Consider the following 16,799-nt stretch of genomic DNA (forward strand, 5'->3'; position numbering starts at 1 on the left):
TGTTTCGTGCATGTACACTACGTGCTTGGTTCCCGTTCTTTACTAACATATCAGTTGTAACGCTAAGGGCTGTTTCTTCTTTTTTGGTTTTACTCATGTCTGTGTGTAAACATTTCCTTTGAAACATTTAACAGAAAGGCATTGCTGTCTGCCTGAGCCGTAAATGGTCTCCAAGGAGCTGTGCTTCTCCAGGAAAACTCACATCTCCCTTTAAATTACATCTCCTTTTCCTGTCTTAAATAAATCAGTTATTAATGTCTCTTATTAGTCGAGCTGGTGAGCTTTTCAAGCGAAGAGTAGAATTGTTTTTCTTTCTGTGTTTTAAGCACTCTCTTTAGTTTTACGAGATGGTATTTGTTTTGAGCCTTTTGCAGCAGAGTGAATCGATCACACTTCTGAGAAAAACCTGCAGCGCTCGGATAGCCCCAAACCTTCTTGGCCCCATACGCCTGAGAAGCTATTTTAAGTGGCATTTTAAAATGTGTATTTTGCATGCCATAACTATTTCCAGAAGTATTTCTGTCTGTTTTTATTTCTCCTAGAATCATTAATTCTGAGAAGACTTCCAGTACCACTCTTTGATTTATCTATTTTCTCAACTCCTTCTTTCAATACTTTCCTTCTCTCGCTCTTTTTTCCCCCCACCTCTATGGTATTTTAGGTCATAATAGCATGTTTGCTGGCGATTGTTAAAGTATGCGGGCGTAAAAAAAGAAGGTGAGCACTAGGGAGGGCTCTTAAGTGGCCGTTATCCTGATTTATTTGGCCTGGGTGTGGAGGCCCTGTTGCACGATAAAACTTCTTCTCACTTCCACAGAACAGAATGGACTTAGAGAGTTATATTTCACAGCACCTACAGTAAATCAGCTGGAGGACGGCTACAGAGCCACTGCTAAAGCCATTCCCTGTCGTCCCCCCACCACAAGCCCCTTTCGCTTGCTGGATCACAGAGGGTCCGCCAGCCCGCTCTGGGATCGGTCCTTTTGGATGGCATATGATCACTAATCTTCATTTTTTAAGATTCACAAAACCATTATTTTATCACATCATTCCTTGAAAATCGCATATGGGTTTCTTTAGGTTCAAAATTAGTTTTTCCTTTGTGTTCATGTGTGTAATTAATTGCTCATGCCATTGTGCATTACAGCACAAAAAATGAGTTTAATTTGATTCAACAAATTATACCCTTACTTCCCCTAGCCTGAAATTAGTTCGTTCTATTTCAAATTAAGCAAGCTTTTGGAGATTACACTCATTTATGGAGCTGGAAATGTATTTTCCGTGCACCTCAGGGGGCAAAACATAATGAATATTTCAAGAGATTATTTTAATTAAAGTCCTTTGAATCTAAATGGGGTAATATCTTATAGCTGTTTGCCTGACTTTACCTTCAGTAAAAGTGAACATTTTCACACACACCGAGAGAAAACACAAAAGCACAAGATGGAAAGAGAGAGAGCGATGGAGAGTGAGGGAGAACTTTAGTTTTCTTTACAGTGGTAAGAGGTGCAAATTGGAGAGAAAATGGCTAAAGGCGAAGGACACTGAGTCAAATGTGGTCCCTCTCCTCAGCAGTCCTGCTGGGCTCAGAAATCAGCCTGGAACCGCAACACTGGCTTATTCTGTGTGTGTGTGTGTGCGTGCGCACTGAATTGCTGTGTCAGCAGGCTGATTCTCAGTGTGATGTATTTAGCTCTCATCTCACCTTCTTGAGGTGCTGCAAAAATCTAGGCCTCTTCTTCAGTGTTACTCCCAAGGACAAACATTTCTGGAGTTCTGTGCAAATGTGACTTCTAAAATTAGAACACACATGTATCATTTTAACAGTTTTATTTCACTACTATAGGCTAGGTAGATAAATTGGCAATTATTTATTTCATTTTATATATGTGTTTTTATATAAGCTTGTGTATGTACTATATACGTTTTGTCATAATTGTGAATTATATTATTTAATATATAACATAATTTTTGTGAAATATTCAGCTTGAAAACTGTAAACTTTTTTGATTCTTGGTTGGATATCGGTATTATTATTATTTTTATTTATTGTATTTTATTATTGGTGAAAACCATACTTTTTTAGTGTGTTCAGACACTTTTTAGTGTATCAATCTGATTACGTAATGTTAAATATACATATTTATACAGAATTTATCTACTGAAATAATGTACAATGTTTGCAATCCAGCCTTTATTATAATGTGAAGTACTGTGTAGTGTTCATCCCAAAACATAGGGAAAAAATAGTTGATTAAATATAAAAAAATGTAGGTATTTAATAAATTGCTGGACATTAATATATATTCCTATACTGTTAATATGTTTGAAAACTAAAGCAAAATAGCCCTTTAAATAAATCTGGAAAAAAACAATAACAACTAAATAATCATTTTTGATATTTAGCTACAAATATTTTCAAAGCCCAGGTATATTTTATTATTAACAATAATTATCACAATTGCCATAACTATATCTGATATTAGCCATTCTCTAGTTAGTGCACTTTGCACTGAAGAAGGTTGCAGCAAAACAAGGCCAGTATTATGCAGCTCTGCCTGTGCCACTTCTCACTGCATTGGCTAATTGCTAACATATGTGCCTTTCTCTCTCTCTCTCTCTCTCTCTCTCTCTCTATCTTTCTCTCTTTGCCTCTCTCTCTTCCTTTCGGCAGCAGACCGCGGGAGTTCTGGCGCCTGGACTACTGGGAGGATGACCTGAGGAGACGTCGGCGCTTCATCAGGAACCCGTTTGGGTCCACACACTCCGAGGCCACGCTCAAGGCTGCAGCAGAGCATGGTGGGTAATGCATAGTCACATAATATCATGCGCTTACACTCTTACACACACAAAACACAGCCCAGTCTGTAGAGCTGTATCGTTTTAACAGGTACACGGCTGTAAAAATTAAAGTCACTGTAAAATCTTTATAGTGCAGCAATACTCGGTTTAAAAAAACAACAACATTAAATTACATTACATTCTCTCACTGTCCTGAGGCCTTTGTCTCTCTGATAATATTATGACAGTAATTTGCTGCTAATTTGTTTATTTACCACGTGCAGTTCCTCTCATTAGCTCGGATATTTAAGTACCGCTAATTGTTCTTAAATTGTCACTATGTGTTCCTTCCTTCCCATGCATGTCAGCAGCTGGTATTAAAGGTGAGCAAAGCTGTGAAGTTAGTGGGAGAGCTAGTAGCAAAGGTCTTTGTGTTTGTATTAGATGTGTGTGCATCAGTGCTGGGGATGCTAGTTTAAAACCGTAGCTTTCCATATTACAAATTACTCATGATTTAATGAAGTCATCTACTTTTCCAAACGAGTATTGTTGATGGAGTTTATCTGCACTACATGCTACTAACAGAAAATAAACTACTTTGAAGCTATATAAGGGGCCAATGTTCTAAAATATGTAAGATATATACATATTATTCAGAGCAGTATTTCTCTGCTTTACAAACAAGAAGGATTTTTAAATGAATGAAGTAAAATTTTGGTGACAGCACTAAACATATATGTGTGTATTCACACCATTTTAGTGACTAAAAACAACAATAAGTAGCAGCTTTTAACTAAATATTTTGAGGACTTTTATGTAGAGATTTTCACTTTGTAGAAATTGTAGGTGCATTGGATGAATTTTTTTATATAACTTGATGACAAAATATATGTGTACGGGATCTGTATTTTTCTACTAAAATTAAGTAGAAAAATATAAATGTGTGAATAAAGTAACTTAATCTGGTTCAAAATGAAACATAAATAAAACACATGAGTTTAAAACAAGTTATGTAGTGCATTGCAAACATGTATAAAGTAGCTTAGGATAAATTATAGATTGTCACTGAAAAAGCTATACTGTTTAAAAAACAGATGAAAAATCCAGTTAAATTAGTAGCATCACTAGTTATAGTTAGTGACTCATCAGTACCGTGTATATTCTTCTCAATTCTATTTTAGACAGTATCTACTAGCGAATCTCAATATATAATTTAAGACACATTACAACTACTTCACATCGCTGCCGGGAAAAACAATAAAGAAAAAACTTTTTGTTACTTATCATGCAATGTCGAAAAACTTAAGTTTCTTAATTGCTCTAGAATATAAGAGGATAAACATAAGCCAGTTTTATCATGAAAAGATGTAAGCTGCAAAATTTCACAGGCATATGTAGGCAATAGGCATAATATTGTTGCAAATGTAGTTTCCTTTTGCATCTAATGCAGAGAAATTAATGCATGCATTTTTAATTTTTCACTTGTATAAGTACAGAAATTAAAAACGAGCCCCTTCAGTTGTTTTCCACCCAGTGACTTAATTTATATAAAATGTGCATAGTTTATTACCTAATATATTTTCTCATTATGTTTTCTTTATTAAATAAGTCATCACGTTTGAAAAATGCTTCATGTATTCCATAATGAACTCCACATTGATAAAAGTATAATGAGTTATCCATTCTAGGTTGGTTTTTACCATGTTATTGCGAGTAAACTTGTGGTTATTAAACTCATCAGGGGCTTGTGTTTCCGCTTCCACCCTCATTTAATGTCTGAATGATTGCTTCTGTGTACAACACATTCTCCTTACATTTAGATATACAGCAAGCTCATTTTAACCCGTTCCTCTTTCTCTTTTTGATTTGTTATGTTTGAATTGAGCTCTGCTCTCTCGCTTCATGCAGTGCAGTAATGCATATACAGCATGTGAGAGTTAAAATGTTTTGCAGACACCTTTGTTTCAGACGAGTTTTTACCCACACTGGGAGATAGCAGGCTTTACAATCAGTGCCATTCAGTACATGGACTTGAGCAGCTTAACCTATTGCACCCCTCGGAAACGGGGCCATTTCTGAGAAAAAATGTCTCCAATGTGTCACTGCTTAGTCCTCCCCAGAATGACACGGGTCCTCAAGACAAACGACCGATGTGACAGAAGTCAATAAGAATGTGATCTAAAAGCAATAAGTGCTCAGAATCCCAGCATCCTCAGAGACTGATGTGCCGCCCTAATGGTCATAATATGCAGCTGAATGGAGGGCCCTGAGGGGACCCAGTGATTTCTCTCTTTTTGCTCCGTCCTCCACTTTTTCTTTTCTGTATTCTTCCCTTTTTCTTTTGCTAACTTCGGACTTGGTTAAGTTCAAGTACTCCTTAAGGAACACTTTGGATCACCTTTGAAATGGAACCTAAAAGTTTGAGGCCTTAAAACCCTTCATTATACTCAAACGCTTCCCCAGTGACCATCCAGCACAGGAAATAATCAATCCTTCCATCAAGTATTTATGTGCATATATTAATTGTCTTCAACTTTATCTAAAAACCTAGACAGGATAAACCTACACACACAAACTATTATGACTCAAGTGCATTTTTAATCAATAATTTTGTTTTTTATTTAATACAATTCTTAACTCATAATAAGATGTGATTATGAAAAGCAACAGAAAGCAGCTAATTGATGCTCATGATGACTCCCTCCTCCATAGAAAGCTTGTGTCTTTACTGCTGACCCTAAATTTGTTGCGGAAGTGGAATGAAAGTCTTGGCCAAGATCTCAAGTTTTTAAACAGAGCACAAGGGTCATATCTGGCTGTGATTATTCTCATGACATGTGGAAGAGAAAGTCATGATTTTTTGTGTGTGTGTGTGTGTCATATTCGGCAATCCAGTAGTCAGATTTTGCTCTATACTTTGAACTTAGGTAATAGAAAATACAATTTACATTTAGATAAATAAGGCATAGAATTGTTCCCCTTCAAATAACAGCGATATGCATTTAAAAGAAACAGCATTTCTTTTTGATGAATACAGACAAGCTTGTTTGCAAATTATTTTTTCATTACTCAAAATATATCATCATATCAAAACCTCTGCTTTTTGGCATGCACAATTGCAATCATTCATCGCCAGCCAGGAAACAGTGGTCCGATTTACACCCCTAAGGCGGATGGCTGGTAGTTTGGTAAGATATGTATTTATGGCTGGAAAGCGCCATCTTTTCTGGGGATTGATTTGGCTAGGTGCGGGCTACGGTGTTGCAGTGTAAATACCTGAAGACTAATGTCTCTGTTCCTGTGATCAATAAGCACCTCCTGACTTCACTTCTGGCTGCACTTATGTTAAAAACAAATTTGTTAATTCTGACAATTTAATTGCTTTGCCTTCGTAGTCGCATATAAATGAGCATTTGAACTTGCACGGAAAAAGGAAACGGAGCTTAAAAGTGTAACGCAACTGCATGTATTTACATTAGCATTTGCTGAATGAGGGGAATGAATGAGCTATTTAAGTAAAGCTGATGTATGAATGTAATCTTACAACATGGGTTTTTGACTCGTTTAGGTCACTGGTACAGTTGTTCTTCACTGCAGTTTTTATTAACACTTTTTTTTTTAGTCTACTAGGTATCCAATGTTTGATTGAATAGCATTATTTAAGTGGATTTGCAGAATACATGAATACAAGTCATTTTAAAGCCAAAAGTAAACTATTTAAAAAAAAGAAAAAAGTTTTTGTCTTGCTAGACTTACTTCTTATTTCTGTTATATTAATTTTCTTTTTTTTTTCTTTATTCTTAGACTGACTGACAGACATGTTTATGCTAATATTTGTTCTTCATTCTCGAAGTTTTCCTGTTTATGTTTTTCATCAATGTTAGCATCCTAAAAAGTTAGTTGTTAAAAATGCAGCTTTACAACTCGCAGTTTTCTTGCAATTTAAGTTGTGATTTGAAATAATATATCGTTTTGTCATTTATTGCAGTTTGGCATGTATTATATCACAAAACATTGGGAAGAAGTGACTCCAGCTCAGTTAGCTTCAGACACAATAGTAAATAAATAGGGAAAACAAATATTATGGTTGACTTCACAAAAGTAACACCATATTTTTGTCACATCCTTGTGTCCACTCTGTCTGGCATGAGCACACTGGCATGTGGTATGTATTAGGAAGCTGGTAGTAATTTCACTGCTGCTAACTACAAATTCTCTGGGGAGAGTTAATTACAGGAAGACCGTTCTAAATATCAGTGCACCAGCATATTTTCCATGACAAGAGATTTCTTTGCTCTGCTTTCCTAATGGTTTAGGGCTCTATTTATAAAGAGTTGTCTCAGGGTTTTGCTTCAAGTGCAAATTCAAACCCCCTCAGGTGATGTATCTGGAGAGAGAGGGCAGAGGTCACATGGCTCCGGACTGGACTCCACTGCTAGTTCCACTGCAGGCCCAAGCAGTCTGATGAGAGACTGCCCCGTCACCTCTCTCTGTTTACATAGATGAAAGAATGCCTTTGTTTCTACTGTAGACCAGTTTTTGCCCCTCACCACTTGGGAATGCAGTGCTCTGTAAATGTTTACAGATTACCATTTTTCTTAAATAATCTATGCGGAACCTCAAGTCATGTACAGTTGAAATCAGACAGGGCCACTCCTGATTTTTGTCAGGGGTAAGCTTGGCATACAGAGCCCAATATATGTGTGTCTGCTTCAGTTTAATTGCGATTCAAAAGGTTTTAATGTTAACAAGTAGTTCTGTTATTAGATATTAGTATAAATATTAGTTTTTAGACTGTAAAAAGAAAGGTCCATAAGCAAGCACGTCCTTTGTAGATTAACTAATTGAATCAGAACGTCTATTATGGATACATGCACACTTTGGTCAGTTGATTGTGTATGTTTTATTATTTCTGATTATCAGTGAAAACAAAATGCCAAACTACATTTTTGAAAGAAAAAGAACGTGTGCTTAATAACCGTCTAGTTGTGGGGAAAACTCAGCTATATCTTTTTCACAAAGTTCGACTTTTTCAAATACGCATTCATTTATCCACGGCAATTCTATTGGCCGTCGTTATGTAAATGAGCTGTTTAAATAGTCAAACTATCAAAATAATGCAAATTAAAATGGTATAGACTGATCCAAAAATACATAAATAAATAGATAAAATATCGGTTAGTATGGTTTTGATGTGTTTTCATTTCAACTCAAGGACTTTTAGGACAAAAATTATATTAAAGTAGCGCTTAACACGTGTTTATTCATTGTATTATAAAATATCAATTAGCATGCGTCTATAATAGGTTATAATACCAACCAGCGCATTAATTTCTTATATTTTATTTTATTTTTTTATTTTAAGTCAACTTACCCGAGTAGAAGTAAACTGACAGTCGTTTAAAGGTTTTGCGCTGTTACGCTTGGCTTGAAGGAATGTGATGTGTTTTGTTTTGTGCAGCTCCAGAGGAGGACGTGCTGAAAGGCAAACAGTCCATCAGGAGTTCAGTGCTGGGGAATCAGAACTCAGAGAGCGAGCTGCTCTTGGAGGACGATGACACTCTCTCATCCTTGGAGGAGAAAGATTTGGAGAACCTCACAGGTAAAGAACAGCAGCCCAGCGACGCGCCACGACAAACTAGAACGCTCTCACCGTCAGCGAAACACGCTCCAGTTGTAATAAACGACGCTCTCTACAGTGGACGCGCGCACTTGCAGCTCCGCTGATCATGGCAGCGTTCTAGTTTGTTGCGTCGCGCTCTGGCGGTTTAGATGGCGTGTCACCCCCCTTCTTCTCGGACGTTAATGAGGGGATCACACCATTATCTGAAGCAGTCCTCTCTCATTAGCGGCCTGTGATCGGGTTAGATTTGAGCGAGGGCTGAACAGCGCTCCAAGGCCCACAGTCATGACAGGAGTCTGCAGAGAACTAGTCCTTGCTTTAAAACAACTAATAATTAAATCATTTTCGCTTTACATATACAGCTTATGTAAATAAGGTTGGGGTAAAATACACATTAAAATATATGAAACGTAATGCTTAAATTAGTTCCTTTCATTTCATTAGCTCAACAACACACTAGTATGCTATTCGAATCTGACGGCCAAATGCAGAACATTTTTAGTTTTGTTAGAACCTTCCGAAAAACCACGTTCATACTTAATTTCATATTTTAGTAATGAAGTACAAATAAAAATGTCTAAAATGGGATTGTTTTAAGCTTTTAACAGTGTAGCCTATAATTTAAAGCAAGACCATAAATGCATGAGGAGAATAATTAATTCAACCCAATTATGTTTATATTAACATTTGTATTCATTTATATTTTTCCTTAAAAGTCTACAGGTTAATAATCTGTTCAACCGGATTTTTTTTTTTTACACATTTATTTTTTTCCATTAACGCGTTTATAAATTCTTGATCTCGTTTGGGCAGGCAGTGTTTTCTACAATAAAATACAGTCTCTCAAATAAAGTGCAAATTATTGTGAAGATTCGCGTCGTTGCAGATCATCCACTTAGCAAGCTGTTTGATTCAAGTGTAATTGAAACGTGTTCCGGTTTAGCGGGGGAAAAACATGTTATTTCTCAGCCGTATTACATGCTGATGAACTTATCTGATCATGCCATGCGTTTGTGAATTGAAGGGTGCTTGGGGAAATCAAACATGGGCTTGTGGTCGTACTGACTGCAACGGCAGTTTGCAGGCGCATATCCGATGCTTTGCGCATGTAGAGAGGCAGAAATTCCCCAGAGCGACCCTTCAACATTGTCATGCTGGCATAAATTAAGATTGATGACAGATTAAACCCAAAGCCCGCAATCAATGCGCGCTGATTGACAGCGGATTTCAGCGCTTTTTGACATCGCGACTATACCGTTTCTATGACAGATGAAGCGCTTAAATATGCCATTGTGTAGGGATAATCCTTTTTATGGATTAGTTTAATGAATTAGCTTTTTAAAAATGCGATATATAATTTAATTAAATACTTACTGAATTATTAAGTAAATTAATATGTAATGCTTTATTTGTTTACATTCAACAAATCTTTAGTTCCTTAAGAGTAATAATAATAAGACAGCTGTAATATTATGACAGACAATATAGCATTACACAATTTACACTTGTAAGACATTTTTGTTATTTAAATAAAATAAAATAATTAAATTAAAATAAATTGCATGCAATAAAATATAGATTAAGCCTAAATGCATATGTTTGTATTATTGAGTGATCATTTGAAATCATAGTTATTTTCCTCAAATGAATGTAGCTTTACTTTAGAGCCCCCTCCGCAAGCTTATTAAAACTAAAGATGTTCCTATCAGGAAGTCAATATGTGCCCTTGTTGAGTTTATGTGTTCAAGTAAACACTCTGTACTCCTTTGAAATGGTTTCTATGCCAAGGGCAGTAGTGGGTGGGGGAGGCGCGTGCACACACACACACACACACACTAACCGCTGTGCTCTTCTGTGATCCGTAGGGCCTGTTAACCTGAGCACCAGCGCACAGCTGGTTGCGCCTGCTGTGGTGGTAAAAGGCACACTGTCTATCACGGCCCTGGAGTTATACTTTGAGGTGGATGATGAAGACCCGAGTTTTAAGAACATTGATCCCAAGGTAAGCGGGTTTCTCATCCAGAATGACTCCAATTGTCCCATGAGCTTTGCACACTAAATAGTATAAATAAAAAGTATAACCAAGGTCCTTTAATGTGCTTTCACAATACTGGTTTGTTTTTTATATATATAACTACCTTTCCACACAGGGTTTGTGAGTACTGGCTTTTTGTGGTCATCTTATCTTGCATGGCTATATCGTAACACAAAGGCAGAACAGGCTTTGCTGATAGAAAAGCTTGCTCTCTTTCCTCATAGCATGTTGCATGTTTCAGCTGTTCATAACATATGTGGGCCAAGGCTATTAAAGTGTAACTTGCCATCACCATTGGCGTGTAGCTGAGGTGCAACCAAAAATCCTCACTATTAATGCAAATGCTTGAAGAGGATGACTTAATTTGAAACATTCTTCTGAATGCTTCATTGACTAGAACTTTTGTTTTGCCTTTTGAAGAACAAAGTATCAACTTTCAGTATTTCCTTATGAAATTCCTTTTCTGTTCATGTATTTGAAATATCTTGCTTTCAATAGAGTAATTTTCCTTAAAGCTAGATTAATTATATTTTGCTGTTTTTACTATAGTAACGGAATTGTGAAGTAAAATAGTTTATTTTGCCAGAATAAAATAGCTACATCAGTATTAGTAGATTATTTATTTGTTTGTTGCAAAACATTGTCTAAGTATTTCTTTCAGTAGGCCTTTTAATTCTAATAGGTTGTTTTTATTTTTGCAATAATTAATAAAAACAAATTTTTCTTTCTTTCTTTTTTACGGGGATTTCCAGAGTAAAATAACATAATTCTTTACTCCCAAACATTAGCCTATTATTCAGTCAAAAAAGTTAAAATGCAAAGTGTGGTAATTTGAACATTTTATATTTTATTTTAAACTGCATTGGTTTTAATCTGTGAAATTATGTAGCCTATTGTTCGTCTATGTGAGAGATCGTCTGTCCGTTTTAAAAACAAAAACAAAAAAACATTGTATTTAGAAGTGTAAATGGCCTTGGTTGTTACTCTAAAGTGCGATATATTATTGTTATTATTATTTTTTTAAAATACGATCATCTTTATTTTGCTGCTAGTGTCTATTTAATAAATAATTTTTGTCATTTACAGCAACAGGCCTCGCGTGTTTTCTACGTTTCGTTTTCTACGAGTTAAACTGAATGAGCGGTCCACAAATACACACTGTAATGTACTTAGCTATGCTTTTGTTTAACTAGCGAAAACAAATGCCAAAACTATATGCTTAATTATTTATGCATCTAGCTTATGTATTGTAGTCCCATTAATGCCAGGAATTTTTCATTGAGTAATGACGAATGCCAAGTTTAAATTTCATCGTGTCATGATTTTATTACACGTTTCAATTTTTGATCACATCATGAAAAAAAAAAAAAAGAACTTGGCACGCTACATTTTGTAATTCGCAATTAAAGATCTTGTGCATATATTTAAATAAAATTTTCACTTTGTGAAAACAGTTCAAACAAACAACAAAATCATTACACTTAGTTTAAAATGTACCTTCATTTCTCTCTCCTGCAATGTCCCGTTTGAGCCTCGGCAAAAGCAAATGCTTCGGGGGTTTTTTTTTAAGTTTTATTTTAATCTTTTATTTTCTTGGTTTCATTACTCGGAGAGCACCGTGATCACATTCTCCACTTTCAGTGTTGTGATCTCGAACGTCCGTTAATATTCACCGACATAAAATGTCCTCCTTCTGCATCTTACAGTTTATCCAAACTTTTAGCGTTGGTAAGGATTTCTCTGGCCAGTCTCCAGGTCTGTTTGGCCGCTGTCTCCAGGGCTGAGTGCGGTTTGCCCTGAAACAGGTCTAGGTTGGGTAAGAAGTAATGTGGGCACCGGCGGCACTGCAGACAGGAGATGAGCTGCAGCAGAATACCGTTCAGACGGTCGCCGAGGCACGACTCGTCCCAGTCAGTCTCCCGCGGGTGTTTCTCGCACTCGTACAGCAGCAGGGTCTTCATGTGGTAGTTATTGAGCGGCTGTCCCGGCAGCTCGAGGTGTCGGTCGCGGAGAGTCTTTAGAATAGAGAGACATTTCTTCCTGCAGCCCGACATCAGAAGCCTGTTCTCGGCCTCGGCGAACTGCAAGACCCAGGCGTCGCTTTCCGCCGAGCTCTGTTTTCCCGTTAACGAGTAGCACTCTTTGGAGAGGAGGTTAAAACCCTCCGCTTTCACCTCCGCCACCCGGTTCGGCCCGGGCCACGGGATGTGAGGCATGGGCCACTGAGCAGCACTTCTAGGCCAGATGCCCGTGCACTTGAAGGCCGGGGTGATCTGCACCACATATCTCTCCCGAATGCGCAGTTTCACTTCGCTCGTGTCCGCCACCATCTTAACCACGTCCCGGTAGCTGCATTTATCCACGGCCTGGGCCACCAGCGTCTGGAAGCGGGAGCGGATCTTTCGCGCCGACAGATAACCGGAGGCGGTGATGAACTCCACCCACAGGGACATGCTCCTCTTACGGCCGTCGCTGAGTTTGAGCACCGCGCAGCCCGGCAGAGAGCCGTCATCTACGAAGTTGAAGACTCCCATCTGGTTCAGGTAAAGCACGACCTCAAACTCGTTGGGTGCGATGACCTCCATGCCCTCATAGCGCGCGTCTATCTCGCTCAGGGAGCTGATGAAACGGGGCTCCTGGACCTCCACCTCCTTCAGCACGTCCGACACCACCTTACACACCTCTCGTATGGTCTTGGCGATCGCCGCTTTGCGCGCCTGGCATCTTTCGTTGTAATATTTATTGAGCTGGTAAACCAGCTTTGCTTGCGTTGCAATCATATTGGGGCACAGATCCGGACTGTAGACCGGAGTTTCGCAGTACGCCGATGGATCCAATGCTTACCGGTGAAGCCAGAGGCACAACTCCCAGCTAAGAGAAAAAAAAAAATGAAGTGATGAAGTTTGCGCCCACAGCGGATAGACGTCAAGTTTGGACCAGGAAACGGATGGATGCAACGCAGTGCGACTTTTCCAACTCGACTTGAAAAGGTTTAAAGGGTTTAAGTTGTTCTCCGAGCCAGTATCAGCTGCAGGATAAATCTCCGCGCCTCATGTCATCTTTCTCACTTGTGTTTGCGCGTGAAAACTGTGTGCCAGTGTGCAGTTGTCCAGACTCAGCCGTGAGTGTTGGAATTGTTTAGTTTATGAATGGTCCTCTAGCTAGAGTGAAAAGGGGACGGGCATCTCTTTCTGGCCAATAAGCGGGCTAGCTGTCAGTGCAGTTGGCCAATCGCAGCCTCGGTGCTCTGGAGAGACGCTCTCCTCCTGAACATCCAGCGCTCGAGCCGCGGCGACTTCAGGTTAGGCTTTAATACAGACGGCATTAAGTGCACACATTTCAGCTATAAGCTTTTACTTTCTTTAGCTTACATTACAACTATTTGACATGTTAGGATTTTGTTATTTTGCTGTATGCACATTTGGTCGTAAAGTAGTAGGCTATACGGTGAAAATAATACTGGATTTTAAATGCTTATTTGTTAGGTGCGATTTTACTTACATATTTTTGTTTACACAGAATTAAGATTTAGTCTTTAAGAACTGGCTGCTAATTGTGTTAAACAATATTTAGTTTTTGCTAATGTAAGGTTATTGACCGCGCACAGCTAGTGTTGCATTCATGCACCGCGATTTCATCCTGTGCTCAAAAAGCTGGATACTGCTTCAAATCGATCAAACAAGCGCGCGTGTGTGTGTGCCCATGGTCGCATGGTAGTGGAGATGTAGCTTCTGTAATATTGTGATAATGCCTAAAACAATCTGATCCAGATTAGTTGAACGGTTTTCTAATTATCTAGCCTGTTCGTATTTATAATTGCAACACAATCAAGGATCTTGTATAGGACAGTGTTTATAACTATATAGAGATTTGTTTTAAAATTCTCGTATCGTCCATAGTCAGTAAAGTCAAGAGCGTAATGAAACGTTTTAGAGACTGATGTATCATTCGGGTTATTCAGTGTTATTGTAATCAGATGACAGCGAAGATGTATGTGCAGCCTGCACGTGTGTTATTTACAGAAGATATTCACAATTTCACTTCTGTATGCACTTAATGTCAGGAAAGTAAAAGAACGTTTAAAAAAAAAAAAAACAGAAAGGAAAGAAAATAATAAAAAGTGGAAAAAATAAAGTTGGGCTGTCATTTGTTTTCCCTTGTAATTAAAGCTGGATTCGTATTTTTTATTTCATATTTCTCAAAGAAACACGTGTATTTATTTACTTCGTTAGTTTTGTTTTGATACACATAATTTACTTTCTCCATTGTGTGCGCGCGCATATATTTCTCGATTCCTTATTTGCTTAACTTTAAAGATATTAACGCATTTGCTTTCCGTTCGCTCTCTGCATTCATTGGTTTCATTAAAACAAGTTTCTTAAATTGTTAAAAATGTTGTTTCCATTTTGTTCCATCGTTGCTCTGTTCTCACATGAGTTATGTGAATCTGAGCAGCATCCCATCGGCAGCGTAGCGTGTTAAAATGAATAATTTAGAGAGGAGAGATTGTTTGGCGTGGTAATTGAAGTCTCTTATCAAGCCAGACTTCATGTTGCATGAGTTCAGCTCTCATCACAGTTGTCTTAACGACAGGCTTACGAGAAAGTCTGCAGATATAGCGCTGCGTGGTGTAGGATGCGTTGCGCTAAATGAGGCCATTCAAAGTATCGATCCGTCGCGACTGAGTGTTTTTACAGTGAGAAAAACGAATGTCAAGAGTTTGTGTTAAGCCCATCTGAGAGCCCGCGGGGTGTTTTATTTTTCGCTTGAGTTAAACACTGTTTGTTAGAGGCACGCTGAGCGAATGTTCTTTCGGTAAAGGAACTTCACGGTGTTTTAATTACACAAATATTGTTTTGCTCCTAAACCAAGTGAAACATCACGAAATCACACGCCAGGAGATGATTTTTAATATTATACAGATGTTATGTGATTGGAGTGCATTTTACGTAATATTTCGTTTTCATTCAAGTTCAAAAATAGACGTTTACATTGGAATAAGAGAACGTCCAACAGGTATTTGTTATGGGATTCTACAGCCATCTTATGGTTTAATTTTTTCATGTGACTTTTCTTCTGTAATGGTAAAGAAATGAGTCAAGTTAAATAAGGTCATTGTAGAATGCTAAGCTAAATGAATCATGTTTTGGTCTAATATTGTGGATTTAGTAACCCACCTGAAACCTTTTCAAGAAATTGTGAATATTTGCTCCTACATTTCAGCACTGAATATTCATATAATAAAATATTTAATCTAAGTTAAATTACAGTTAACACACTTTTACCCATTCTTGATCAGTATTTGGCAGATCACACTCCTGAACTGCTCACAGAAATTAATATAGCAGTAAAACACATCACTGCAGTATTTAGTTAGAATAATAATAAATATTTCTTATTAGAAGTAATAAGATCAAACATGTTTGCAATATTTTGTTGCGTCTAACCCTGTCCGCAATTCATATTCACCACATCAGACTGTTTGAGATTATTTACTTAAGTTAGTTGTTACATGCTTTAATTAATTTGCAAGATTACAAGCATTAAGAAAATTAATTATTTAATCCTTTAATTACTGTAATTATCGGATTTACCAAAGTTTTTATCCTGTCTTTTAAAGAAGTGTTTAGGCAAGTTAAAAGTATACAGTTCATTTCAAGGTAATCTTTATCAGATAGGTACAATTTACTGTCTGAAGGAAAGACGCAACTGCTATTTTAAAGTTCATTATTCTGTGTTTGGCATGTGGAAGCAGTGAATTTATTTCCATAATCTGCAAAAATAAAAGTGTTAGGAGTATGTATATATTTATTTATTTTTGGTTTGGAGGGTTACATTTTATTTGCAAATATGCAGAGCCAAGAAACATTTGTTTGCTCAACTGTAAAACAAATCTATCCAAATATGCATAGACATTAAAAAATCTCAAAGATTAGTGACTACAATGAACAATTTCAAATCTCAAAACAACTGACAAACTGAGCATATGTCTTGAAATTAATGCACATGCATTAATGCAAATGCATAATATCTTAAAAATAAAGTGACATCCGTCTTATTTGATTTTTCCATTTTTATTTTACAAGAATTTATAGCATCTTCATCATGACATATTTAGTTTCTGTTAGCTGTCTTGATTCTTAATTAAGCAAAATAAAGTTTATTAAATCACTAACCGAATATTAACATAAATATGATTAAATAGTTCCAGATTCATCCTTTTTATGAGTATTATTATTATTTTTTTACTTTCTATCCTTCCTTTGAATTGTTTTAAAGGTAAAAGGCAGGCTCTGAATCACTGACATCTCAGCAAGTGGTAAAATTTCTTTGATTTTTCTAACATTAATGTGCCAAAGA

General features: G+C 37.2%; 2 protein-coding genes across 9 annotated transcripts in view; one reads left to right on the plus strand and one right to left on the minus strand.

Annotated features, from left to right (window-relative positions):
• The window catches only part of lrba (LPS responsive beige-like anchor protein), a 275,213-nt gene that overhangs the window by 157,553 nt on the left and 100,861 nt on the right, over positions 1 to 16,799 (plus strand). For 6 of the 8 annotated variants that reach the window (XM_058770127.1, XM_058770098.1, XM_058770089.1 and 3 more), the window contains exons 37-39: positions 2,675 to 2,799; positions 8,243 to 8,383; positions 10,270 to 10,406. In XM_058770127.1, coding sequence (XP_058626110.1) covers positions 2,675 to 2,799; positions 8,243 to 8,383; positions 10,270 to 10,406 — 403 coding nt within the window. The remainder of the gene's footprint in view (positions 1 to 2,674; positions 2,800 to 8,242; positions 8,384 to 10,269; positions 10,407 to 16,799) is intronic. The other 2 variants (XM_058770136.1, XM_058770106.1) reach the window with 1 other exon arrangement.
• Positions 10,417 to 16,396, minus strand: mab21l2 (mab-21-like 2). The gene has a single exon (XM_058770186.1). The coding sequence runs from the start codon at positions 13,217 to 13,219 to the stop codon at positions 12,140 to 12,142; it is 1,080 nt and encodes a 359-aa protein (XP_058626169.1). The 5' UTR covers positions 13,220 to 16,396; the 3' UTR covers positions 10,417 to 12,139.

This window comes from Onychostoma macrolepis, chromosome 01, assembly GCF_012432095.1.
Source record: "Onychostoma macrolepis isolate SWU-2019 chromosome 01, ASM1243209v1, whole genome shotgun sequence".
In the NCBI taxonomy this organism is placed as follows: Eukaryota; Metazoa; Chordata; class Actinopteri; order Cypriniformes; family Cyprinidae; genus Onychostoma; species Onychostoma macrolepis.

What these genes read in the sequence shown, in the direction of transcription:
- mab21l2 (XM_058770186.1), bottom strand. Translation starts at nt 13,219, where the DNA reads ATGATTGCAACGCAAGCAAAGCTGGTTTACCAGCTCAATAAATATTAC.